At 43.7% G+C, this 27,996-nt stretch overlaps 1 protein-coding gene across 5 annotated transcripts in view; it reads left to right on the top strand.

Annotated features, from left to right (window-relative positions):
• Nucleotides 1-26,612, top strand: part of KIAA0319 (KIAA0319 ortholog) — an 85,447-nt gene extending 58,835 nt beyond the window's left edge. For all 5 annotated transcript variants that reach the window (XM_004693320.2, XM_012732945.1, XM_012732947.1 and 2 more), the window contains 12 exons: nucleotides 1,695-1,923; nucleotides 3,839-3,962; nucleotides 4,391-4,523; nucleotides 6,772-6,920; nucleotides 8,522-8,673; nucleotides 10,755-10,893; nucleotides 11,487-11,646; nucleotides 12,786-12,928; nucleotides 16,514-16,636; nucleotides 18,540-18,630; nucleotides 20,710-20,801; nucleotides 23,506-26,612. In XM_004693320.2, coding sequence (XP_004693377.1) covers nucleotides 1,695-1,923; nucleotides 3,839-3,962; nucleotides 4,391-4,523; nucleotides 6,772-6,920; nucleotides 8,522-8,673; nucleotides 10,755-10,893; nucleotides 11,487-11,646; nucleotides 12,786-12,928; nucleotides 16,514-16,636; nucleotides 18,540-18,630; nucleotides 20,710-20,801; nucleotides 23,506-23,684 — 1,714 coding nt within the window. In that variant the 3' untranslated portion in view covers nucleotides 23,685-26,612. The remainder of the gene's footprint in view (nucleotides 1-1,694; nucleotides 1,924-3,838; nucleotides 3,963-4,390; nucleotides 4,524-6,771; nucleotides 6,921-8,521; nucleotides 8,674-10,754; nucleotides 10,894-11,486; nucleotides 11,647-12,785; nucleotides 12,929-16,513; nucleotides 16,637-18,539; nucleotides 18,631-20,709; nucleotides 20,802-23,505) is intronic.
• The last annotated feature ends 1,384 nt before the right edge of the window (nucleotides 26,613-27,996 follow it).

The following is a 27,996-nucleotide window of genomic DNA, read 5'->3' as shown; positions in this document are numbered from 1 at the left end:
CCCGCTGCTCCCCTCAGCAGTGTACTTTGTCGATCTGCCTGTTCTGTTCTCCACTCTGTCTCTGGTGAAGCCTGTCACCAGAGAGCCTCTGGCCTACACCCCAGTTCTGCATGCACAAATAAATAAATCTTTAAAAAAAAAAATGTGTAGGAGCTTTTGCAAGCTACCATGTTCTCTAAATTTTAAGTCTTGCCTTTTACAATTAAATTTTTATCTATGTGGAATTAATTGTGTATCTACTGTGGTTAGATATAATTTTATTTTTCCCACTTGGATAATTAATAATTGTCCCAGCATTATTTATTGTCCAGCCTACTCTTTCCTAATTTGCAAGGCCAAATCTTTTCTGTCAATTTTCCATCTATGCATGTTTTGGGGATTTCACACTTACCATACTATTAACTATTCTGCCACATCATGTTTGATGCTGTCTTAATTCAGTCCCCTATATTCAATGTCTGAGTGAAAACCTTATGACTAAATTTTGGAGTGCAAGGAAATTTTTGAATCAGAAGCATGTTTGTTTTTAAGACGAGAAGCACGTATGTTTTTTAGACGTTTTGGTACATGTTACCAAATTATTGTCTAATCGTTATCTGAGGACTTTGCTAGGGTACATTTATGGGAACTTCATGACACAAAAGTCTAAAGGGATTTCAAAGAGATTTTAATTAGAAGTCTTTTTATAGTGCTTTATTTATTAGGATAGAATTCAGACATAGTAAAATGCCACTGTAGAAGGTGCTTTTGAATCCATTTTATTTAACTCTTCTTTACTGTCTGATGTAGCAGGAAGAAATTACTTAGTGGGGGGCCCAGAATGTGTCCTGGCTCTACGTGGTTGAGGAAGAAGAACCTCAGTGTTGAGTTTGCTATGAGGGTCAGAACTGAAGTTTGAATCTTGGTTGTGTGGAGCATGTGGGATGGTGTGGAAGGAAGCTCAGAGGATATAGCACCGTTTTTGTCCTCACAAATGACGCTTGTGACCTTTCTGTAGCTTTATCCTCATATTCCTGCTTATACATGTTTAGCATTCATCTCCAAACTAACTTCTTTGCCCCAGGAGGATTAAGAATCACTTTATCTTAGTGATTCAATGATCACATCAGCCAGAGGGTCAATTCAGGTCTCTTTGTTGTTTCTTTGTATGGGTGAAGTTTCCACTTATATTTGAAAGTGCTTAATCCTTAGTTCTAGGAGAAATGTTAGAAATAATCTAACCTATGTTGCTTTGCAAGGAGTGTCCTACAAACATAGTTATATGAAGTCCTCTAGAAAAGAACCAGAAATCAAAAGCAGTATAGCTGAAACTTCATTAGTGATTTGCTGTCTCCACATGTTCAGACCTGAGCGCATGACTTAACCTAGAGACACTCTGAGTTCCAATTGTTAGAAAGAGGCCTCTGTGTTGACTGAGAATAGATTCTTAATTCAACATCTCAAAGTTTATTCAGAACTCTACTTAAGATAAAACTGCCTCATATGAATATAGTACTAGCAAAAATAAAATAAATCAACAGCAACACACATAGCAAAAAAATATCTCAAGTCTCTGTTCTTTTTTTAGCTTTAACCTCAAAATTCTACCTGTATCTCTTCTAAGTTGTTCTGAGAACTACAAAAGAGGCAGCAAAATTGACAGCTCGCCAGTGGGCAGATTTCTGCTGTGTAATGAGTTCCCTTCCTTCTTGTAGGTTGACTGTTACAGACACCGACGGAGCCACCAACTCCACAGTTGCAGACCTCAGAGTTAACAGTGCTGTGGATCAGCCTCCAGTAGCCAATGCAGGACCAAATCAGACCATAACTTTGCCCCAAAACTCCATCACTTTGAATGGAAACCAGAGCAGTGATGATCACCAGATTGTTATCTATGAGTGGTCCCTGGGCCCCGGGAGTGAGAGCAAAGAGATGGCCATGCAGGCAAGTTCTTCATCCTGTCCCCACATTTTGTTTGTCATATACATTGCTGTCTATATTTCCAGCCATCCAGACATCCATGTATCTGTTAACTTATCCATCCATCATTCTTTCCATCCATCCATTCATCTATCCACTGGATGGATCTACCACTTGACCCACTAATTCCACTCCTAGGCAACTATTCAAAAAATTCAAAAACACTAATTGGAAAGGAAACTTGCGCTCCCATGTTTATTGTAAAGCTATTTACTATGGCTAAACTATAGAAACATCATAAGGGCCCCATTAACTGACAAGTGGGGACACACACACACACAATGGAATACTACTTAGCAATCAAAAAGATACACTCATGCTATTTAGGGGCAACATGAATGAAGCTTGAAAGGGTACCTCATTTGAAATAATCCAGAAGGAGAAAAATGTGGGTGTGGATGATGTCACTAATATGTGGAAGATAAAATAACTAAATTCACAGTCAGCTAAAGACAAGCTAAAATCTGGCCTTTGATAACTGAGTAAAGAACTGAAACACCAAGGATGAGGAGGGAGAAGAGGGTTAAGAACAAAGAGGGAAGGAAGCACAGTGGTCTTCCTTCAGTGGTGGGATATGGGTGAGCTGGTGGTGGGTGCGCTATGGTGGTAATACTTGATGCAGATGTCCCAAAATCGCCTCAGTTAAAAAATAAATTAAAAAATCACATCTTGGACCCTCCCGGGTGAAAGCACAGCACTAAGAAGCTAAAGTTCAATCCCTGCCCCAGAGGTGACCCACATGGCGTGGCAGACCTCTCTTGACCTGCCTGCTACTCCCCTCAGCAGTGTACTTTATTGATCTGCCTGTTCTGCTCCCCACTCTGTCTCTGGTGAACCCTCTCACCACCTCTGCACCTCTGGCCTGTACCCCAGTTCGTATGCATAAACAAATAAACAAATCTTTAAAAAAAGTGTCTTACTGAAAAATTATCTTTCTTTAGAGTATAAAATGTGATTTTTAACTATAAGAGTAATATGTGAATTGCTTCTTGTGGTTAAAAACAAAGTTCAAATAAATTCTGAGAAACTGAAAATACAACTTGACCCCAACCCAGTCCCCTCATTGAAGAAAATTACTTTTACCCATTATGTATTTCCTGCACGTCTTTTATGTGTCTGCACAGATTTGTATTCACGCAACATGATCTTTCACACTAGATGCATTTTTCAACATGTTGCTTCATAATATATTGTTGATTACTAAATATGTTTTATTACTTATGAGCCTTCTTTATTCTTTTAAACTTGCTTTTATTTTTTAAGGTTTATTTATTTATGCATACAAGAACTGTGGTATAGCCCAGAGGTGTGGGGGTTGAGAGGATTCACCAAAGACAGAGTGGGGTGCAGAACAGGCTATTGATTGAAATACACTGCTGAGTGGAGCAGTGGGAAAGACAGGAGAGGTCTGATGCATCTTGTAGGTCAGCTTCTTGGCCAGGATCTCATGTTCCAGTGGCTATCTATAGCTTCATAGTGCTTCTCATTAGCCCTTTGTGCTACCAAGGACGGAAGGACCCCGAACTTTTAAATGATCCTTTCATAGTGAATAGTGGTGGATTTGGTTCTTTTCCTGTTGATGAGCCATTTAGATTGTTGTCATTCTGAGCTATCAGGGGCAATGCTTCAGTCACCCACCTTGTGTGAGTCTCCTTGAGCACACTGGCATTTCTCTAGTTTGGAAACTGAGAAGTTACGTGAAAGGTGTGCCTAGCAAGATACACAGTGGGCTTCAATGGCATTTTCCTGGGGACACTCATATTTCCTTTTGAAAAGCTCCAGAGTAAGTAAAATCTTTAGTTCTTCACTGTGCTATTTCCACTTGTGCTTTTTAATAGTATTTCTTTTCTTTTTCATGGCTGTATTTGTTGCTGTTTAGGGAGTGGAGACACCTTATCTCCACGTGTCTGCCATGCGGGAAGGCAAGTATACGTTTCAGCTGATGGTGGCAGATTCTTCCAGGCAACAGTCCACTGCTCTGGTTACGGTGATCGTTCGGCCTGGTAGGTGAGATGGAAAAGGCCCCAGAGGTGAAAGCAGAAGTGACACCCACTCTCCTTCTTTCCCCACCTCCCTTTCCTCCTCTTTCCCTGCCTCCTTTCCCCTCTGCCACAACATCTCTCCCCACAGCCCTTCTTCAACCCTTCTTTCCTCTCCTTCTCTCTTAACTCCACAACTTTGAAGGTCTTTTAAAGACCCCAACATTGTACATATCAGGGAACAGTGTTTCTTGCTCTCTGCACTTCACTCTCACACTCAGAATATTTAACTCCCAGGTCAACCAGGAGACCACAGTGCAGTGCCTCGGGATGCCCTAGGGACGCTGCAAGCTGAGTACTTGCCTGATCTGAATATAAGTCATTTGCTTGAATGGAGAAAACAGGAGATTAGACAAAGAGAACAGTTTTTCATGCCATCTATGTAATTCCAGAAAACAACAGGCCCCCAGTGGCAGTGGCTGGCCCCGATCAGGAGCTGTTCTTCCCCGTGGAAAGCACCCGCCTGGATGGGAGCCAGAGCAGTGATGACCATGGCGTCGTTTTCTACTACTGGGAACACATCAGGTGGGCCGTGTTATGCCTGAGCTGCTGGCTTCATGCGGTGGCTAAATGCACCTATTGGCCCTTCTCTGCAAGGGCTACATTAAACAGTCTCCTTGAGGAGGATTGAAAGATGTAAGCTTGTTTCTAGAAGTGGCAGGGCTCTATATATTTTTTAAGATTGATTTATTTATGCATTCAAGAACTGGGGTTCAGGCCACAGGTGTGGGGGGCAAGTGAGAGGATTCATCAGAGGCAGAGTGGGGAACAACAGGTAGATGGACCAAAATACACTCCAGAGGGGAGCATCAGGTGAGACAGGAGAGGTCTAATGTGCCATGTGGGTCAGCAACTTGGCTGGGGATCGAACTCATGCTGCAGTGAATGTGGATGGCTTCATAGTGCTATGCTTTAAACCCTTGAATCTGTCAAGTGCAGATGGACAAGATGGACATTCCTCGACAGCAGAGTGAGGTGGGGCCAGGCAGGTGCGCAGGCTGACTGGTGTGAGGTCCACTTCAGGGCAAGAGAGCCACAGGGAAACATGAGCAAGGCCTCCTGTCTACTCACTTAACTCATGTACAGTGACTGGAGACACAGCAGTGCAGAGTTTAAGGGGATGCCTGCAATCCTTTAACATTTTCTATGCTTTTCAGGCTTCACCCCATAAAATCCTATACATTTGTTTAGAGGTAAATAATAATAATCCTACTTGAAACCTGAAGCAGCTGAGGCTGGTGGAGACTAGTGAGATCACAATAGCCCATCTGTTAAAAGACAGAGCTGGGTCCTGCCCCTACAAAGCACACGCTATTAATGTTCATCCTGTCACTCCAATTAAGAAACCAGGTCTTGCTCATTCCTCCTTTGTATTCTCCTACCATAGGTGAAGAATTCACTATGGGGGGCAGTGAATTTATCAAAGAAGGGATGGGAGTTTTTCAGGCTCCCAGGAGCCCAACAGATTCTATCTGAAGTAGACTTTAGCTTATGGTTCTTATACAGAACTAAATACTATAAATGAGGAAAGTCATCTTTCAGCTCAGGTTCTGAGCAACCCTTCAGACCTCCCCCCCAAACCCCCTGCCTCCTGGGGCAGTGGAGGCCGCTGACTGGCCATGGAAGCACTTGCCCCTCTAGCAGTCTATGAGTTGGCAGGCTGCCCCTCAGGCAGGAACATCCTTGAGGATCTGATCCCTGGGGCAGGTGGGGTGCTGTGGGGCTCAGGCTGGGAGGAGCCTAACTATGTGCGTGGAGTCAGTTACATGGATTTGTGGACATGCATGCACGCCTTTTTCTTCTTTGCCATGGGGACAGGAGAACTCAGGACATTTTTTTACAAGAAACAACTTCCTCTTCTCCCATAAGGAGAAGTCACATCCAGCCTGGAGAAGACCTTATAACACTGTCCATGTGGTCAAGCAGGGAGGCTGATGTGGTGTCCAGGGCTCAGAAATGTGTGCTGATTTCCCTCACCACCAGGCCCCCATGGTAACCTTTGCTTTCTTGGGTGAATGCTGGTATGCCTTGACTTTCCTCTACCTCAACAATGGTGTATAGCAAGCAAATTGTGTGAGCATTTTTTTTTCTGAGGGGGAACGGGTGTCTCATGTGCCTGGAGGAGGTGAAGATGAGATTTTTTCTTCACTATACATATATATGTAAATAGTGTGTGTGTATATATATATATATATATATACACACACTATATATATATATATAGTATATATACACTATATACACGATAGTGAATATATATATACACACTATATGTGTGTAGTATATATACATTACATATTTGCATGAGATTTTTTCTCATTATATATAAAATATGTATACACTATATATAGTATATATACATTATATACTATCGTGTACATAGTGTGTGTGTGTGTATATATATACTTTATATATAGTGAGAAAAAATCTCATGCAAATAGTATATATATGTGATGATATTTTTCCTCATTTTATATATATAGTAACTTCATATCTATATATACACACACACTATACACATGAAAATAAATAGCATATTTACACACACATATAGTGAGAAAAAATATCCACACACACACACACACATATATACAATATATATATATATATATATATACTATTTGCATGATTGAATCAACATATGTTATCTTGGATTTCTCTAGAGGCCATGGATTTTAAATGTAAGAACAATCAGGTAGAAAGGCACCATCAACGATTTGCCACAATCAGAATCCCACTCCTGCGCTCTGTTCATCTCTTTCCCATTTTCTAGAGGCCCCGGTGCTGTGGAGATGGAAAATGTGCACCAAGCTGTCGCCACGGCGACCAGCTTGCAGGTGGGTACCCACCACTTCCGTTTAACAGTGAAAGATCAGCAGGGACTGAGCAGCACCGCCACTCTCACCGTGACTGTGAAGAAGGGTGAGTTGTGGGGGCTGGGCTGGGTTTGCTTTTCAGCCTCCCAGGGTCCTACTCCAGGTTAGGCCTGTTCCAAAATGTTGGTGTTACATGTTCACAGCCGATCAGCAGATGCCCAACTCTGCTGGGCTAAGAAAGAACCATTCTTCTTGCTGTTTTCCAGTTTCCTTTGCAAGCAAACAGCTTTTTTTTTTTTTTTTTCGATTGTGGACTTTATCTTCCAGTGGTTTCACTCTATGACCATTGACAATTAAGAGCCATGGCCAAAAGCACCATTGTGGGCTTTTCTCTTCTCTAGAAATCTAGGAACAGAAATGTTTTTACATTTCATAGTGTGTCTGCATGTGAAATCTGTGGTCTAGTTAGTGCCAGCCTGTGTTAGGTCCCTCTTTTCTACTTGAATGTGAGCTGCTGGAGGGCCCCTGTTTCAGGCATTCTGTGACTTTATGTGGCTTGGTGCTCGAATTGTGGCCGATTTATTTATTTATGCACACAAGAGCTGGGGTACAGGCCAGAGGCACAGGGAGTGACAGGATTCACCAGAAACAGAGCATGGAGCACAACTGGTGGATCTACTGAAACACACTGCTAAGGGGAGAAGCAGATGAGACAGGAGAGGTCTCCTGTGGGTCACTTCCCTGACTGGGGATCGAACTCATGCTGCAGTGGCTGTCATTGCTTCATAGTACTGAGACTTAACTCCTTGAGCCACCAGGGAGGCCTAGTCTATTTCTGTTTTTTGTAAACTTTCCCTAGATCCATAAAATTTAACCTCATTTTGTTGATTCCCCTCATTCCTCCCAAGGCTCCCCCATTTCTTTCCAGAAAGGAATGTGGAGAGAGAATGGACAAGCTAGTACTGGCACTGTGTGCCTGCTCCAATCTCTAATGTCTTTTCTGGTTACCAATGGGAGTGTTAATTATTCCCTTGGGTCAACATTTGACTGCCCTCACTTGTTTTCTATGGCTTGCTTTGTTTTCATGGGGAATTTGCACAGGGTCATATTGGGTCTCGAAGCCCCATATGAATAAACAGAATTTGCATCCCAGCAACCTCATCCCCAGATTAGGGTCCTGGCTAGATGTTTCCTGATCCCCCTCCTGAAGTTGTTATATCAGAAATTACTGTTATATGTGCAGTAGACTTAACACCAAATCAGAATGATGGTCTAATTCTTTTTTATTCTAGTTTAATTTTACTTAGTGGACAGGCAAGATTTAGTACTGTTAGAAAAAAAAAAAAATTCTGATGCTAGGTAGTGTGGACTAGCACAAAATTACCTAGAGCATATTTCAAAACAAAATATTTTCACCTTCTGGACCCTGAATGTAAGATCATTATCTCTCCCCCCACACACTTTTTTTTTTTTTTTAAAAAAAGGACAACTGCGATGATATAAAAACACCCCTAATGTCTAAGCTCCCAACGCACAACCCTAACCCCACAGCTCTAAGAACATATGTATTATCTGACGGGAGCTGACAGCCATGTCTTTCTGGATGTTTTAAATCTACATGCCTACCAGTGGTTATGTTAACACATACTTCTATCACCCATGTTTTAAATCAATCTCTTTGCTTTCATCTTTCTATATTTGACTTAGAAAATAATAGTCCTCCCAGAGCCCAGGCTGGTGGCAGACACGTTCTTGTACTTCCCAATAACTCCATTACTTTGGATGGTTCAAGGTCTACTGATGACCAAGGAATTGTGTCCTATGTGTGGATCCGGGATGGCCAAAGTCCGGCAGCTGGAGTAAGTACTTGAAGAGCGTTGCCTCTGTCCACTTTCATTATGTCTGCATTAGGTTGCCAGAGCTGCCATACAAAATCTCATAGACTAGGGGCCTTGTAGGACAGACACTTTTCCTACTTCAGGAGCTTGGGAAGACCAAGATCAAAGCCAATTTAGTTTCTGGTGAGAGCTTTCTTCCAGGCTGGAAGACAGCTGGCCACCTTCTCACTGCATTCTCACTTGACCCAGAGAGAGAGTGATCCTCTGGGGGTGGGAATGTCTTTCTTGACCTCTTTTAATATATTTTTAAAGATTATTTGTGCATACAGAAATGGTTACAGGCAAGAGGTGCAGGGGTGGTGAGAGGATTCTCCAGAGACAGAGTGGGGAGCAGAACAGGCAAATCAATGAAGTACACTGCTGAGGGGAGCAGTGGGCGGGTCAGGAGAGGTCTGCTGCGCCATGTGGTTCACCTTTAGGGCTAGGGATCGAACTCACACTGAGACAACTGCAGCTAGCTTGCAGTGCTGTGTCCTAACCTGTTACGCCACAAGGGAGGGCCTGTTCATTTAATATTAATTACCTCCTGATAGGCTCTATCTAAAATAGTCTCATTGGAGGTACATGTGAATTTGGCAGGGAACATAGTTAAGATCTCATCTCCCTAAGTAAGATCTCATCTCCCTTTCCATATTCCCCACTGAGGTCTTTATGCGCCAGGTTTCCTTTGGGGACTGGAGAAAATAGGCTGCTGTTAGGTTTAAGCAAAAGTTGCTTTCTGACTTTTTCCCTTGATCAGACCTTGGATGGGGTAAGCCTGGAAGGACTGTAAACTCAAGATTTCCCATGGGAATCATTTTGCTCCTAGCATCCCCATTGTCTGGCTTTGGCGCAACTATATTCTTTCTTTTTAAAAAAAAAAATTATTTATTTATGCATACGAGAACTAAGGTGTAGGCCAGAGGGGCAGGGGTGAAAAGTAAAAGGATTCACCAGAGACAGAGTGGGGAGCAGAACAGCAAGATGGACAAAGAACACTGCTGAGGGGAGCAGCAGGTGAGACAGGTGAGGTCTGCTGAGCTATATGTGGGTCACCTCCCTGACCAGGGATCAAACTCATGTTGCAGTGGCTGGTGATAGCTTCATAGTACAGATACTTAACTTGCACCAGCAGGGAGGCTCCACAAGTAGATTCTTTATGTTCCTCACATTGTTTCAAATGGGTCAATAGAGCAAAGATTACTCTTCCCACTTTGCAAATATAGGAAATTAAGATGCATAGATGGACAGTGACTTGACCAAGGTCAACTTATTTATTCTTAACCAAATTAAATAGACCCTGGAAGGCAGGTTTCCTCCACTAGATCATCCTGCTTCTTAGGCTATAAATTTAGGTACATCTTCATTGCTGTTGGACCTGTAAAATATGAAATATACTCTTGGAGATGTACCAAAGATTGGTCATGGAGAAGGAATTGAAAATGCTTCATGCTTTCAAAAACTCAAGAATTAATGCTGTTTAAGTAGATGGTGGATGAGCTTCTGCGTGTGATTATACCTGCTCTTTATTCAGAGCAGGTAATCACCCTCTTCTCTTTGTGAGTTCAGAGCAGGGTCCTAAGCAGAGTCTGGGAGATTCTTCCCTTATTCTTTGGAGCTTGGAACCTCCTAGAACAGAGATGGTTCTACACAGGCTGCTGAGTCATTTGAAAGGGAATATGAGATATTATAGAAAGCCCAAGAGGAGACTTTTGTAAAACTATGCTTGAAATAAGACCCAGAAAGTTCTTCAGAGAGGGTACTTTATCCTTAGGGGTCTTCAATGTCGATGAAATGAATAACTTGGCAATTGCTGGAAACCTTTGGTAAGCACAGCCCAATGAGTACTGTTTGAGGAATGTGGACCTTCTAGTGCTCTGTGTGCAAGGGATGCTGACTCTACATCTTCAGCCAAGCCACCACCCTCAGGCCTCCTCCACCTGCCCCTTAAAGTCGTGCATATGTTAAAAGATAGCACGCTGAGCTTTGGCATCCCCAGAAGTCCAGAAACTGGTTGCTGAGCATTGAGTGGTGAAGGGTGTTGCCCCTGCGTGATCTCACAGGATGTCCTCGGAGGCTCTGACCACAGCGCCACCCTGCGGCTGTCCAACCTGGTGGAGGGGGTCTACACCTTCCGCTTACGAGTAGCTGACCGTCAGGGGGCGTCGGACACGGATACCGCTACCGTGGAAGTGCGGCCAGGTGCGCTCATGGGCTCCCTTTCTGGGCTAGTGATGGGGGTGGGCAGTCTTGGGGCTCTTTGCAGTTGGGAGCAACTCCCTAACAGGAGGCCTGCTGTGCCTGGCGCTGTATCTTAGCCAGACCTTTGCACTATTTCTCTCCAAAGTGATGCAGGAGGGAACCGGTGATAGCACTTTATCCTCCTGACAAAGGACTAAGACCTAACGTGGAGGGCACCCAAGGGCTACTACAGTCTGGGAGCACCGAGGGAGGGCATTTCCATGGAGGCGGCTATGATAACCGCATTGGAAGGTGGCTGGTCAGTGCCCACAGGGCCTGGACAGTAAATTCTCCTTTCAGGCTCCTCGTAGGGAATGGGCTGCTGAAATTTCAATTAGGCACACATGGTTATCTCCTGGAAATAAATTAATAGGTTAAACAGGAATAAAGATGGCCTTTGTAGTATTTGGAAAAATGTACCTGAATCCTAAAACTCAAATTTCAGAATGACACAGGTCATTTTTAGCTGTGTAAGTGATTACACAGCTATGTTCCTCACCACAGCCATGCTGTGGCTACCAAGTAGAAAAATAACCTAACTTCTCTTTCCCCAGACCCTAAGAAGAGTGGCCTGGTGGAGCTGATCCTGCAGGTGGGTGTTGGGCAGCTGACAGAGCAGCAGAAGGACACCCTCGTGAGACAGCTGGCTGAACTGCTGAATGTGCTGGATTCAGACATCAAGGTGCAGAAGATTCAGGCCCACTCAGATCTCAGGTATGAGCAGCTCAGTCTAGCGTGCACCTGTTCATTGCCTGTACTTTGCATTTTGCACACTTTTATCCTATGCATATACTTCGTAATCTCAAAGGGCAGCAGTAAGGATGACATCATTTCATATCCTTCCCACAAGTATCAGTAGATGTTTTATTGTTGGTGAATGTTCTGAATGATAGGTTTAGCGACTATCTGACTAAGCTGATGTTGAGCTCTGAAGGCATTCAAAGGGCCTGGGGTATGTGCAGAGAATATTTCAGAAGCAGACTTCACCCTGCCTTCTGGGCATAGGACTGAGCCTTCTCTCAATAAGAAGGGCTCATTGGTTACTGTTGTTATCTTCTGAGAATCTATGAGTCAGGTAACACACTGACTCCGAGATGATGGGAGTGCTGTGGTTATGTGGGGAGGGAAGGAATGTGAGGGAAGTCAGAGCTTTGCATTTCTAGGTCTAGCAGGTTCCAGGCAGTGGAGGTGACTGGAGTCAAGGTGTTTGACTTTTCCAGCAGGAAGTTTTCTCAGCAATCAGCAGAGATTTGTTTCTGATAGCACGATCAACTCAGAGGGGCATAGAAATTTTTTCCTAGGGATGTACTATAGCCAGTTTTTCCAAGTTTTCCAAATACTACAGTTGGAGCAAGTTAACAGTTAATCAAAAGGAGAGAGCAGGAGGGATTCAAAGGGTAGATGGAGTTTAATTCTGCTAATTCCCAAGTTTTTAGTCCAGGGGAGTTTTTGTTGCCAAACGGAGGGGATTGGGCTCCATACACACTAAGAGCGATCACACGGCATACTTTAAAAGGGTGAACTTGGGTTAAGTAAATTATGTCTAAAAAAAAAGAAAAGGTAAAAGGATGAACAAGTCTGGAAGCTATTGTTCTGAGTATCTTTGTGTCTGCTGGCACACATATGCACATTTATACTTTTTTCCTTTTATCTGAAGGTCTCTTATCAGCTGAACTTTGGGGCTGAAAAGTCATTATTTGTGCATAGAAACAGTTGGATTCCATGGCCCACTGACACAGCCTTGACTTCATGCCATGCCAGTGTCTTAGTTTTATGGGACTCTGGCTGGAACAGCTGGTCATTTGTTCCCAGCTTGTCTCTGTGACTGTCCTCTTTCATTTTCTCCTCTGCAGCACCATGGTTGTGTTTTATGTACAGAGTGGGTCTCCTTTCAAGATTCTCAAAGCTGCCGAGGTGGCCCGAAATCTACACAGGCGACTCTCAAAGGAGAGAGCTGATTTCTTGCTTTTCAAAGTCTTGAGGATTGACACAGTGGGTATGTTCCCTATGTAGGTGTCTTTTTTTTTTTTTTTTTTTTTTTGAGAGCTCAGGTATATTTAGAATTGACTGCCACTAGGCTTGACATCCCACCAAGTCAAATTCAGTGAGAATCTTGTAGAAACATAAATAACCACCCACTTGAGGTTGGAGGGAAGACTTCCGGAAGTGGTGGAATCTCTGGTTCCAGAATGGCTGAAGAGCAGCCAGATCTCAAGTCTTCTTTGACTGAGTGGGAATGAAATTCAGTGTTTAACGATGGTTCATATTTCTCCATGTCAACCTCTATGGGAACATGCTGAAAGAATTAGACTTGCTAATCTTCACCAGGCTTTATTGGCATGGGAAAGAGGAGTGGTGTCTGCATACTTGCTCAGTGTCTCCTCCTCCAGAAGGTCTCCCGAGGCATGTAGCCAAGTCCAATGTGTCTTTGAGGGAGACTGGAAAACAGCAATAGTCATGGGTCAATTTTTAGAACTTTGCCCCAGATAATGATCATAGTCAGAAATTTTGTATTTAACCTGTCAGAACAATATGCACACAGAACTGGGGTCCAGGCGAGAGGTGAAGGGGCAGTGAGAGGGGCAGTCATATTTATAAAATCGCCTTACCCTGAGATTGTAATGATGATGTGAAGCGATTATTGAAATTTTAAAATAGGTTGTCAGTGCCTTCCATTGTGCCTTTGGGCTCTTGGCTTGCACCCTTTCCTGGGCACCAAACAATTCATAGGTGCAGATAGAAGTGTGATTTTTGTCCAAGGTTTCTTGTTCCCAGCTACTCAGGAACATGAATCCCTTATTATGCTAATGTGGTCATTTCAGTGGACACTGATGAATGTGAGAGTTATAAGGGACACAATAATGTTTTAGAGTAAAATTTAGTATCTATTGTTTACAACTGAGCATCACCGCCTTGTCACATCTAAATGCAACACATTTTTATAGCTGAAAACAAAACAACGATGTTAAAATTATCCCCAAAGACAGTTCAGTCATCTCCTACTCCTTGTCCATAGACTCAAGCCATCACTAACGGGAGGTGGTATTGAAATTGTTGAGGGAACCTCATCTCTTTTATGTGTATTTAGTTCTTAGAATCTCATCATCCCCTGTAAATGGGATTTCAATCAAATGTAATTTATTTCAAATAAATGTCTGCCCACAATTGACTTTCTCAATTGTAACATGGAGTAAGTTTTTCTTTTTAGTTTGTTAGAATTTTTAAAAATAATATAATACCTTATTTTTATATCATTTTGTGCCTTTCTCCATCTCAGTTGTAATCCTGTGGGCTTCCCTTCACCAAATTACCCATGTGCCATCCCCATAGTTAATTTGTTAGAATTTTAAAAGAATAGTCTGTCTAGAGAAAGAAAAGAAGAAAGGATAACAGTTTCCCAACAAAACACCCAAACTGACCTGTCATGCGTAAACGCCCAGCCAAACAGTGTTGGCCCAAAGCAGAGCCACTGAGATCCAAGTCTTGTCCCAAGCCAAAGGCACCGCCTGGTGGGGACCCAGAGGAAAGAAGCAGAAAGGGCCAGGCAAGTTGAAGATGAAAGGAGCAAAATCAAAGTAGAAATCAAGATACAGGCTGTCGTTGTGCATTTCCCAGTGGTCTATCACTTATCTCTCTTCCAGTGTCTCTACCTGTCTCCATCCACGTGCCTCCCTCCATGTCCCCCAAGTCCCTGGCTCGAGTCCAAGGCTCGAAGCCAGCACGCCTGCCCTTCCTCCCTCACAGGTTTCTGCTCCAAGTCTCCGTCTCTGAGTTGAGTAAGATTTTTTTTAAAATTCCTTTTTTCCGGCCCTCCCTGGTGGTGCGGCGGGTTAAAGCACAGCATTGAGAAGCTAAAGCCACTTCCGCATGAGTTCAATTCCCGCCTGCTCGGGAGGTGACCCACATGGCGTGGCAGACCTCTCCTGGCCCGCCCGCTGCTCCCCTCAGGAGTGTACTTCATCGATCTGCCTGTTCTGATCCCCACTCTGTCTCTGGTGAAGCCTCTCGCTGCCCCTGAGCCTCTCGCCTGTACCCCAGTTCTGTAAGCACAAATAAATAAATATTTAAAAAAAAAAAAAAAAAGAATTCCTTTTTTTCCTGGCCAAAAAATTTTTCTAACAATCCTCTAGGTTCTAGAGTCCAGAATGCCCACCACGCAAACTTAACTTTTGGGAATATGCTGATGTATGTCCTTACAGGTCCTCCTTCTCTGGAGACATTGAATGCTGCCAGGATAATTTGATAACTCTCTTCATTCTGTTTTCAAAATTTGAGTATTTCCTTCAAATTCTTTAAAATTTCTCCCTCGTTAAGGTGTTTGTGGTTGCAGAGTACTCTTATGAATGCTTCATGATTTATATAACTAGTCCTCTCCTTGTAAACTTTAAGCTTGAGATTTTAAGTGTTGTTTAATTGGGCCCTCCCTGGTGGTACAAAGGCTTAAAGTGCAGCACTATGAAGCTATCCACAGCCGCCCACATGGCACAGCAGACCTCTCCTGTCTCACCTGCTGCTCCCCTCAGCAGTGTACTTCAGTCGATCTGCCTGTTTTGCTTTCCACTCTGTCTCTGGTGAATCCTCTCACCCCACTCCCACATCACTGGCCTGTGCCCCAGTTCTTATATGCATTAGTATATACATCTTTAAATAATGTTTAATTGTAATAATGTTAAATTGTAAATTTTTTTTAAAGATTTATTTATCTATCCATACAGAACTGGGATACAGGTCAGAGGTGTAGGGGTGGTGAGAGGCTTCACCAGAGACAGAGCAGGGAGCAGAACGGGCAGATCAATGTGTACACTGCTGAGGGGAGCAGTGGCCTGTCAGGAGAGGTCTGCCACACCATGTGGGTCACCTCCGGGGCAGGCGGGGATCAAACTCATACTGAAGTGGCTTTAGCTTCTCAGTGCTGTGCTTTAACCCACTGTGCCACCAGGGAGGGCCCTAAATTGTAAATACTAATTGCAGGTGAAGCTGTAAGCATGTCCACAGTGAGAGCTGACCCTTGAACAACAATTTTTGGACTGCAGGGCCCATTTACTTACAGAGTTTTCAATCCATATGCAGTTGATCCTTGAGTCCTGGGCAACTGAAAATGCTGTAAATGCTTTTTCTTTTCCTTGTGACTCTCTTAATAATTTTTTCTTTTCTCTAGTTTTATTGTAAAAATATAGCATATAATACAACATATAAAATATGAGCTCCTTGACTTATTTATGTTTTCAGAAAGGCCTCCTATCAATAACAGACTATTAGTGATTAAGTTTTGGGGGAGTCAGAAGCTATACTCAGATTTCACTTGCTCTGGGGTGCCATTGCCCCTCCCTACTGTGTTAGGCCAGAGGGTACTGCATTTTTAAGAATTTTGTGTAATGGTATAAATTGACTCCTTTCTGCCATTTGCTTCCAGATTGAGTTTGCCACTAGGGGGAGACTACCTTGAACCCCCAGGCCACCGAGGGCTCTTGATTTCATAAGATGCACGTGTTCAGGGCAGAAGTCATGGGAATCACAGGCTGAAGCCAGGGAAGCTCAGCTTTTCTGGGTGGTAACCTCAGCCCTACTCACCTCTCTCCAGGTTGCCTTCTCAAGTGCTCTGGCCATGGCCACTGCGACCCCATCACAAAGCGCTGTGTTTGTGCTGGGTTGTGGATGGAGAACATGATTCAGCGCTACCTCCGCGACGGGGAGAGTAACTGTGGTGAGTCCAGGGGGATGGCTTTGAGGGAGGACAACTCGCTGTCAGGGCACCGGGATATTCCCTGCCCCTCTGGAGTCTTCTCAGATAGATTAGGAGGAAAAAAGGGAAAAAAGTTTAGTCACATGCACCTCAGGAATTTATATGGTTGTCTATTCTAAAGGCATAAACAGGAGAATAGGACAAACAGGGTGTGTGTCCTGCATGTCAGGGAGGGAGTAGAGGCTTCATGTGACAGGGAGAGAGACTCATGCAACAAAGCCTTGCCTCTAGATCGATTTTTTTTCATTTTTAAAAAATACTTACAAAAAAAATTTACTTATGCACACAAGAATTGGGGGATAGGCCAGAGGTGCGGGGAGTGACAGGATCCACCAGAGACAGAGTGGGGAGCAGAATAAGTAGATCGAGTGAAATATGCTGCTAAGAGGAGTAGTGGGTAGGTCAGGAGAGGTCTGCCATGCCATGTGGGTCAGTTCCCTGCCAGGGATCGAACTCATGACAGTGGCTGCAGATTGCTTCATAGTGCTGCGCTTTAACCTACTGTGCCAGCAGCAAGGGCCCTATATAGATTTCTATGATAAAGAAGGTTATTTCTGGAGATGCCCCCAAATCTAGGTAATTACTTTTTTTTTTTTTTTTACAGTAATGAGACCCACAGGGTCTTGGTTGACCTTAGTTTCACACATCAAGGTGGCAAAAAAAGCCAATTCTGTACATCTTGGAAAAAGCCTATCTAAACATTTGGCATGAGGGGTGTTTTGTGATCCCTCATCATTCAGAAATATCAGAAACATGCACCTAATGTTGCAGTTATAAGCTTTCCACTGTGTTCCTATTACCTGAAGCCAAGCAAACTCAGTCACTTCATAAATGAATGAAGATCCTCTCCACAGTCTGTATGGTTAGCATTTGGTAAAATGTCCTTATGAAAAATCTGGCATCATGGCTGAGCTGTCGCTAAGAGAATTGCTTTGGTCTGCATGGGCTGCCTTTCCAGGTCACCTGTTCATCCTTAAGCTTGGTATGAGCCCTGGCGTGGACCTGCCGAAATCAGAACAATAAGAGAATTAGGTCCACTCTTCTGGACTGCGTGCCCAGCCACCATTTGGAGGCATGGCTTCAGCTGGCTAAGCTGGTGTTTTAAATCTCTCCTCCTGGAGAGGAAACTGTATTTTAATGCCAGTCTATTCTGAGAGTAAATTTGATGTCTTGGGGATCCAGATGGACAGAATTAGTAGAAAAATTAGTAAGAGTTGACTGCCAAATTATGTTCCCACTCATCACTACATAAAAATTGAAAAATAGCCAGCCCTTTGCTCATTATTCTAAGGAGCATAATCTTCAGTGATGCCTTGTGCCTTCACTCGCTTGGCCTCTCTGCTCCTGAGTTGCTGTTGCAAAGCTTTTTATATAGGATTTCTGCCAGGCTGTGGAAGGAATGAAGACCAGCTCACTCTGAGTTGTTGCCTGGCACTGTGAACGTATCTGCAGGTCATAGGAAGCCACAGAAGTATTTTATTTCTTTATGAAAACCAAGTCAGAACTATTTGGGAGAGGGTGAGGTTTATGAATCTGGAATGCATATATTGATGAACCATACATGTATGTCTAAGAGACATGACTTCTTCTTAATTGATTGGTTTCAGTTTTTTCAGATGATTCTGTTCTCAAGTCAGCATGAAATACATGCTCCATGAACCAACTAGACAAAAGTAGGTTTTAGGTTGTTCTTGATTTATTTGTATTTTACCCTGTTCTATGCTGCTCCCAGCCACATGAGAAGTGATCAGTCCCAAGATGACCATTGCTTGCTTGTAAGGAGTCCGAAATACAGCCAGTCGTGAAATGAAGTTGCTTTGCACACAGCATGTAACCGTGTCCACTCCGGCTTTCTGTCTTTCAGAGTGGAATGTATTCTACGTGACAGTGCTGGTTCTGACCCTCCTACTCCTCACAGGGGGGTTGACTTGGCTTTGCATCTGCTGCTGCAAGAGGTACCTGGCATGCTTCATTTTTGTACTTGAAATAAAGACATAATGAATCATAGGGCAAGGGGTGACTTCTAGGGTCAGAATAGATAGGGGAAAAGCCTTGGAGGAATAAGGAAGGCTCCAGAGATAAGGGCAGCAAATTTCAAAGGGAATTAATCAAATACCCTGGATTAGGGGCAACAGGACAGCCCCAGACATGGGCAATAAAATAAGGGCTGAGATGAAGATGTGTCATTCTGGGCAGAACGAGCGAGGTCACCAAGAACTAATGAATCACAAAGAGACTGATGGGGCTTTAGCAGAATTAGGGAAAGAAGATCTGTATGCTCTGAGGTGGGACGCCAAGGTGGCTGTTAGACACCATCCCCTGGTGGTCTAGTGGTTGGGACTCAGCACCAGCCACCCTGCAGCCTGGGATCGACTCCTGGATGGGGAATTAGATCAGAAAATCTGATGATTGCAGTAACAATATCATTCAAGAGGATATTACAGGTTTTGTTTGACTTATGCTGCTGAATTGTTTGATGATCTTTTTTTTTTTTTAAGGCAAACTAGACTTTATGATGCAATCTCTTATTTTTCTTGACTTAAGTGCCTAGATGAATGGAAGCTTTATCTCATTGCTGCTCTCATATTATCTAGATTGTTCGATGATTCTGTACCAAATCTAATGTGATTTTCAAATCTAATGTGATTTTCTATCAGTCTCATATTATGTTCAGTAGACCACCATCTAGGTGTTCTGACTAGTTAGCCCTCTGCCCAGTGGAGGAAGGAATTTTAGATGTAGACAATATTTTACTTGTGCAAAGTAACAACCAAATCTACATGAATTTTATCTAATAAGTGGGAAACCAGAGAGAGTTTTTGCTTAAGTGTTTCCATGAGACTGACCTTTAAGAAGTTCCTGAGTTTCCCCATTGTCAGAATATTCCAGAACTCCTTCCCCAGCCCTCTATGAGGAAGATTCACAGTGACTGATTCTTCATGTTCTTTGAAGATGGCCTGGGATCCACTTACCCAGTTAACGCCCTGAGAATCTCTGAAAAGAACACACAATGGAAAGTAATAGAACAGCATAATTAGTGATTGTTTCTCAGTAACAACTTATAAATTATTTTAGTTTCATTTGTGATTACTGTTCCCAAGACAAAGGGAACACTTACACAGGCACTTAGAGGCATATCTCCTGTTAAGAAGTTTCATCCATAAAGAACTTTCTGTAATGATGGTTATCCTACAGTGCTTTAAGCAGCTTTACATTCTGAGCTTTATGAGATAAGCATTAGGTAAACGATGATGATGTCAGGGATTTATTGTGACCCAAGTGCCACTGTGATTAATGGTGTTACATGCTTTATATATTTTATCTTATTGACTCCTCCTACCCACATGAGAGCATACTTTTTCTTCCATTTTATGGGTGAGAATATAGAGGCACCAAAGTACCAGATAATCTTTGAAAGCCACGCAGGGGTTAGAAACCCATGCTCTTAATCACCAAGCTATCAGAAATAACTCTTTGCTCTCCTTCCCAGCGATTTGATCTGCATTTGCACATTCTCCTCTGAAACACAGACTGTGGCATGCAAAACTAGCTATTTTCTTGTTTTGTGGAAAAATAATACAAGACTGGATTGTTGCTAATTAAATTTAGGGTTTTATTGTCTATGGTTATTTTTTCTTAGATGTTTGGTTTCTGTCAGCTTTTTATTCCTGCATCGTTGGACATTCCAGGGTAGTATACAGTGAGGGGTAAATCGCTCATCCAGGTTGTTCTGAGGAAAGAGTTACTCATGGGCCAGCACATAGGAGTTGGGCATTGCTGTAAAGGGTCCTGGCACCTCCTCTGAGTCTTCGCAGAGAGCTGCAGCTGTGGGGAGCATGGTCTTACTGCTTCCGAGTCTGCATGATGAACTTCAGTGCCTTTGCATCAGAACTCTCTGTGTATGCACATCATTAAAAGATGCTGACCGCTGATTCCATTCTAGAAGCCATTCTAGTCACCTCTGCATATCTTAAATCCTGGGTCTTGTTACCTCTCTGAGAATCTAAGGTGAATTTTTCATTTTTTTCTTTCAGGCGAAGAAGGACTAAAATAAGGAAAAAAACAAAGTATACCATCTTGGATAACATGGATGACCAGGAGCGAATGGAGCTGAGACCCAAATATGGTAAGACAGTCTCCGTATTTGGAGGTATTTGCCTGATACCTTAAAATGATTCCATCCAGAAGTTTACTTGAGAGTTGCCTTGGAGCAAAGGGACCCACTCTGGCAGATGCCAGCACTTTAACTGAGAAAGACTTGTGTAGAAAAGCCATCCACATCATCAGAGGATATGCTAACTGAGAGGGAATGCTGGGCTATAAATTTAATAAAGTTTTGGCTATGTGTGGAGGCGTTTAGTGGGTGAGGGATAGGAAACGCCTCTTCTCAGTTGAGCAACCACCAGATGATCCCAGGGAAAAGATTGCCTTTCAAAAAGAGATGTTACCAGTGCCTGAATTTTTGCTACTTTACTTTGAAGAATGTAGGATCAGTTCACCCTGTAGGATCAGTTCACCCTGTCTCATCTCTGGGTGCTATTCCCTTGACATCTGCTATACAAGAAATGCAGCAAATAACATTTAGACCTCAAAGTTAAGCATTATTTAGTCTCTGCTATAATGAAGGTGCCCCATTGCTAACTCTCAAAGCTTTTACAGAAAATTGGCTTTCCACAAAATGAACAGCTCTCTCTGTTTGGAAGTACCACTGACCAGCTCTGTTAACTTTATTATTCTCATCTATCAACTCTTGGATGTTACTGAACTTTTTCTGATCTTCTAAGGTGGCTCAGCACTCACGCTATGAATTTTTCGTAATTCTGGATGTATAATTAAGTTAATTTGTCTAGAGGGACAGAATGATTTTCAAAGGCACCCATAGCAAATGTTCTTTGCCTACTAAGTACTAAGTATCTGATTAGACGTGGAGAGAATGACACCTCTGCCTGCCTTGATGGCAGCTCACAGCCGAGGGAGGAGAATTATTCCAGAAGATAACAGGTCCTACAGAAGCATGGATCCTGCCTGTGGGGCAGAGTGTTCAGGACAACTGATGATGTTGGTAGAGTGGAGCTGGAGCCTGGGCAGGAAAAGCATCACAGAAAGTACAAATAATAGCCCACATTATTATGAATTCATGAGCACATTGATTGCTCTCCATTTACATAACTTAAGAACAGAGCATTATAAGACTACTTTATACTTAAAAGCTCAGAGTGCTTTAGACTGTGTTAGTTCACCCCCTTGCCCCTAAAATACACTCACTTTCCTGACACCACCATGCCTGCTTACAGAACCCCCCCTTACCACCCAGGTTCTGAACCTCACTCCTGGGAGTCTGGCCAGGCACCTTGTCCCCACTGTACCCAGGCTATCTCGCAAGTGCCTCGCCCTCTTTCTCCATCATTTTCACCACTTTCCCCTTGCGTAGCTCCTTCTCATCTCACCCCTAAACTAACAGTCCCCACAACAAGGGTTAACAGGCCTCTAACACACTCGGCACTGTTGGAAGCATGTTACCCATTCTAATTCCGGTCCAACCAATAAGCTCTAGGAGATACGTACAATAATCATTCCCACTTAACAGAAGAGGAAAACAAGGACAGCACAATTTAGCCACTCGCCCAAATTCCAGAGAATTTGGAATCCCGGCTGCAGGTTGGGCCAGGGCTTTTGCTGCAAGCCTGGGGTCTGTGCTCCCCTGCTCCTCTGCGCCAAGCTGTCAGCTTGGGGTCACCTTCCCTCCACCCTCTGTCCTGCTCGCTGTGTCTTAATAATGTCCTGACACCACAGTTTAATCACATCACCTGTTCGCTTATAAAATCCAAACTTCATGGCTTACCTTATATTCCTGAGGCCTCAGCGTCTTGGACTGTTTTCGCTGAGTGTTTCTGGATGTCTCTGCATACTCCATGCCCCTCTCCAGTCGTAAAGCCCCTCAAATCCCATCCTGTTTGAAATATCACTGAAACAACTGATAGTTTCTTGGCTCAGTGTGAGATTATTTTTAAATTCCTGCCCGTTACCAACCATATTCTCAGGAGTCTTTGTCTTGAAACTTTTAGCTAGACACTAAATTCTTTAAGAGTCGTCTCTTACTTTGATTGCCAGCAATCAACTATCTTACAAAAAAAATGTTATATTTAACTAAACTGGTGAAATCATTAACAGCTTTCATTTATTGAGAGCTTAGTGTGTTAGATACTTGACAAGAACTTTCCATGAACTCTTGCAATGAATCCTCACCATAAACCCATGGAGGAGATGCTTTGCTATCTTCCAGCTGAATAGATGAACACACTGAAAGCCCAGAGATTGTTAGCATGTGGGCCAGGATCACACAGATCGTGGATGGCAGAAGTTGGCCTCAGGCTCAGGTGTGATTCCTTTTTTTTTTTTTTAAGAATTATTTATTTATGTATACAGAACTGGGGCACAGGCCAGAGGTGCAAGGGGCAGTGAGAGGATTCACTAGAGACAGAGTGAGGAGCAGTACAGGCAGATCAATGAAGGGGGGAGCTGAGGGGAGTAGTGGGCGAGACAGGGGAGGTCTGCTAGGCCATGTGGGTCACCTCTGGTACCAGGGATCGAACTCACACTGAAGCAGCTTGCCTAGCTTGCAGTGCTGCGCTGTAACCCACTGTGCCGCCAGGGAGAGCCCCTCAGGTGTGATTCTAAGCCCCACTTCTTACTAGAAGGCCCAAACCACCGGCTGGGTGGGGAGTGATTGGTTTGAAGGTGCATAGAGCACAGTCCTGAAACCAGAAGGACAGATAGCCAAGAGTGCAAAGTGTTTTCTCCCCAAGACCCCTCTGTCTGCTTCTCCCTAGGCATCAAGCACCGCAGCACAGAGCTCAACTCCAGCCTGATGGTGTCAGAGTCTGAGCTGGACAGTGACCAAGACACCATCTTCAGCCGAGAAAGGATGGAGAGAGGGAACCCAAAGGTGTCCATGAATGGCTCCATCAGGAATGGCACTTCTTTCAGCTACTGTTCGAAGGACAGATAATGGTGATGCCGTGAAAAGAGGGACTGCCAGAGTCCTTCATCCAGGGCCTGGGGGAGTACAAACCCAAAATATGGCCCCTTAGGGGAGGCAGGATATGTGTCTCCTCATTTGAAAAGGCCCATGTTTGTGGAGTTTTTGAGACACAATACCAAACAAGAACATTGCTCTCTCCACTGGGATGCTTGTTAATAGAGATGAAGGCTGGGCAGGAAGCTACATTCTATACTAAAGAGCGTTTGTGTGTTTTTGTGGCTGACCCCAGTAGATCTTGTCTGTGTTGAAATTAAGACTAACTAAGACCTGTTTCTAACTGCTTTAGGGAAGGTGAGTTAAATATAGTTTAAAGAGGACTCACTTCTCTCAGAAGCTGCGTGTGCCCTTAAGGCTGACTTTGCAAACATAGCTCTGGGTGGACCCATAATGATTTCAGAAGACTAAGGATATTTGAATGGTTTCTCTGTGGCCTGGGGATATTTGAATGGTTTCTCTGTGGCCTGGCTTGACTTACTTCCGTGCCACAAGCTTTGTGTGCTAACTGTGACACCTAGACAGAGCAAAGCCCTCTGGTTTAACGGCTTTGTTTTGTCAACCACCGTTTCTGTGCTCTTTATAGAAAGCAGATCTTGCATGTTCGAGAGCTCAATAAAAACTGTGTTCAGAGGAGGAGATAATCAACAGGGAGTGGCTTGGAGTTTGAAAGTTGAAGGCAGTCTTTTTACATTATTTACCTTTTCATTCTCCTGTTAAAAATTCCTTTGAGGCCTCTCTTAGGCCTGGTTTCCATTAAACACAATAAATAGGATTAACTCACAAAATATTTATGGAGAATGGACCCTAGGCCAGGTGTGCAGACTGCCATAGATAGGGCGCAGCAACTAGTGATTTTGTATCTGTTCCCAAACTCTGAAATGCCATCAGTCTTCCTTAGGATGCCACATTCTTGAGACTCTGGATTCCCACATACACTTTCTGTAATAATAAGCACACATTCATTCCACATGTTTAAACATGTTTTCAATGAATAGTTTTTCTGCTAAATAGTCTTTTAAATACATGGGTCAAGTTAAGCCATCCCCAATCACAGAGTAGCTCCCAGAGCAATGGACTGGAGCCAGTAGTGCCCTGTCCCTCCACAGTCCTAAGCCTGGTCATGTTACAGGTCTCAACCCAAAAGAGTAGGTTCTTTTCCCTCTCGGGAAAGAATTTACCAAGAGTGCTAGCTGTAGCTGAACCAGACAAGGCTTTATGAGAGACTCGGGCATGAGGGAACAGTGCAGGAAAGGAGAATTAGCCTCACCCCACTCTCCCTAGCACTCTGGATTCTTTTCCTAGAAGGCAAAGGACCCAGTACTTCAGGTCGAGGACCATAATAACCTGGGTGGAGGTGGTGCCTAATTCATGGGGAGGTAAGAATGAAAGGTGGAACCTATCACAGAGCAAGTGCTGTAGCATCAAGTGTGAGTATGCACACCTGCTCCCTGGTCTCTATAGAACGAGGATTGCTTTGGTATGATGAAGAGAATAAAGAAGGTGGCTAAACCATCAGATTTAAACCATCAGGACAATGGCTACCGTGAGTCTTTGGGAAAACGTAAGTTTTCATGTATCTTCTGTGCTCTCTGGTAATACTCATCATTGCAAAGCCATGTTGATTTAATTACTGTGCATTATGGGAATGGCAATGAAAAAGTTTAGAAGTGTAATTTCACTTTTGATGTAATTTCTTTGCTATAAGCCTACATTTTCTGTACTGCCAGCCAGTTTAGTTCCCTCTATGGTGTTCAAATGAACATGGGATGCTTTTTACACCATTATTTACCTTCATACATTTAAAATATGCTCTATCTAGTGGCCCACGCTCTGCTGCTTTGTGCACAGCAAGACATCTCTGGCATAGAGGATCACAGCCCAGCTATGAAGTTGGTATAATACAATGACGAGGAAGTACATAGTCATTTGTTAAAAGACCACTGCCCTTTATGTATGTAATGAATATAATCCTTACAGCCAACCTTGAGAAGTGGATATTGTTATTCTCTTGTTGCAGACAACAGTCAGAAGCCCAAGAGCTTAAATAAATTGCCCAAGGTCACAGCTAAGAAGTGGTGGGTCTGGGACTTGAATGCAAAAATTTTAGGCTGCTGGACCCTCTGATTTCCAACTGCCTCCCACCAAGACCTAAAGAACTCCTGTCCCCAACTATTGGAGGGCCACTTCTGGCGGACCTTGGGATGATGTGATCCCAGCACGAGGAGGAATTCCTTTTGAAGCTTAGGAGAGACGACCAGGGGCGAGAAGCCCCGTCATGACTCCCGTGGGCTTCCCTCTCCCTTGGCCACGGCTGCTTCTGCCGCTACCCTGCTCTGGCCCTGCTTTCCCAGCTGGCCACAAAAGGATCTTGAACCCGTGGTAAATCAAATGTCCAGACAGTGGACCCTCTCTTGTATCTCACACCTCATCAGATCACAAGGTGGAAAGACAGTCCGCATTCTTGTCTTGGACACTTATCCATTAGGTGCCTTTGGAAGATCAACTACCAAGAACTACAGAGAGAGGAGAAAAGGGGACCCTGGAAAATGGGAGGGACTTAGAGGTTTCCCAAGCCAACATGAAAGATTGCTGGTTTCATTTGATAAAAGGGGGATTCAAAGCCACAGTACTAAGAAGCCGCGTGTGTTTCTGATTAGAACTGCAAAAAACCAAGCAAAAGAGTTAAAAACAAACAAAAATAAGGCATCTTGTCAGTGACACCAGCCGGGGGCAGGAGTAGAGGGGCAGCTGATCTTGTATATGATCAATCTATGGTGGACTTTGGCATTTTAAGTCTCAGTTTTATTTTTAAGATGTATTCTTTGTGTGTTATTTCCCCCTGTATTGAGACAAGGTCTCATTTCTAATAGAACACTATTAAACATATGTAAGAATCAAAGTAAAGGTGGCTGTTTTCTGTAATTTTCTCCTGGTTGGTGGAGGCTGGTGGGGAGGGGTGAGTGTGCTTTCTATTTTGAGGCAACTCCCTTGAGTAGGAATCTGCAAACTGGCCCGTGTCCTGTTTTTGTGAGCTGTGAGCTAAGGATGGTATTCACAGTTTCAGATAGTTGACAAAAATCATAAGAATATTTTGTGACACCAGACACGACTTCAGATTGATAGTGTCTTGGACGCTCATTCATTGAGTTGTCTGTGGTTCTTTGAGCTGCTACAACTTAAGTAACTTGAACACAGACTGTGTCCCAATTTATAATATTTATTTCCTGGCTCTTTACAGGAAAAAAAATTGAAGTCTAGAGTAATCCCCGCAGGACAAGCCTTCCCTTGGGAAGCCTGGATGGGGGGAGACGCTGGGCCAGGAAGGCACAGCTGACTTCTCTGACTTGAACGGGCAGTCTGCCCCCTGCTGGAGGAAGCTTGCAATTGGGGGATGCAAATTAGCTTGAGGGGCGAGTAGCCAAGGCACATCCCCTCATCTAGTTTGTATCAATACTCCACCTGTATTTTGTATCCATTTGTGTAATTCCTGCATCACTTTTTCAGTTTTGAACTGCTGATTCCCTAAAACCTCACAGCCATGACTGACTGCCTCCTTACCGGTCAGCTAACTAGGCTGATTGCAGAGTTACCAGTGGGCTTCGAAGTCTTGAACATTTGCTGATTTAAAAGAATAATGTGTTGATGCAATGATGGTAGAACAGTGACTTTAATTTTGAAAGGGCACGGGAATGGCAGGACAGGTTTGCAGATATTTTGAGGTTAACTTGGAGGCCAGTGGTCCTTTCTCCGCCCCCCTCCTCCACTTCTTTTTTTAAGATTTGTTTATTTATGAATACAAGAACTGAGATACAGGCCAGAGGTGGGGGTCTGAGGGTTGGCCAGACGGAGTGGGGATAGAACAGGCGAAATGACTGAAATACTCTGCTGAGGGGAGCAATGAGTGAGACAGGAGAGTTCTGCTGCACCATGTGGGTCACCTCCCTGGCCAAGGATTGAACTTGTGCTGCGGTGGCTGCTGATGGCTTGGTAGTGCTGCGCCATCAGGAAGGGCCCTCTCTTCTTGATTGGATGATGGTGGCCAAGCCCCAGCCTGGCCCATGTCACCAGGGATGGCAATTTTCAGACTGCAGAGATTGGAGGAGACAGATTCTGGGCAGATGTGCCCAGGGAGGTAAAGAAGAAAGGGTAATAACTGGATGAACGTGTTTGAAGAAGAGGGCTGGTGACAGCAAGGTGAAGCTGATAATGCTGAGATGATTTACAAAGACCATGAGGTGAAACAAGGGGAACTCTTGCATTTGCTTCTTTTCAGTGTCTTCAG

Source organism: Condylura cristata, unplaced genomic scaffold (assembly GCF_000260355.1).
Source record: "Condylura cristata isolate star-nosed mole 26May11 unplaced genomic scaffold, ConCri1.0 scaffold00037, whole genome shotgun sequence".
Taxonomy (NCBI): domain Eukaryota; kingdom Metazoa; phylum Chordata; class Mammalia; order Eulipotyphla; family Talpidae; genus Condylura; species Condylura cristata.
This window is presented reverse-complemented; position numbering and strand designations above follow the sequence as displayed.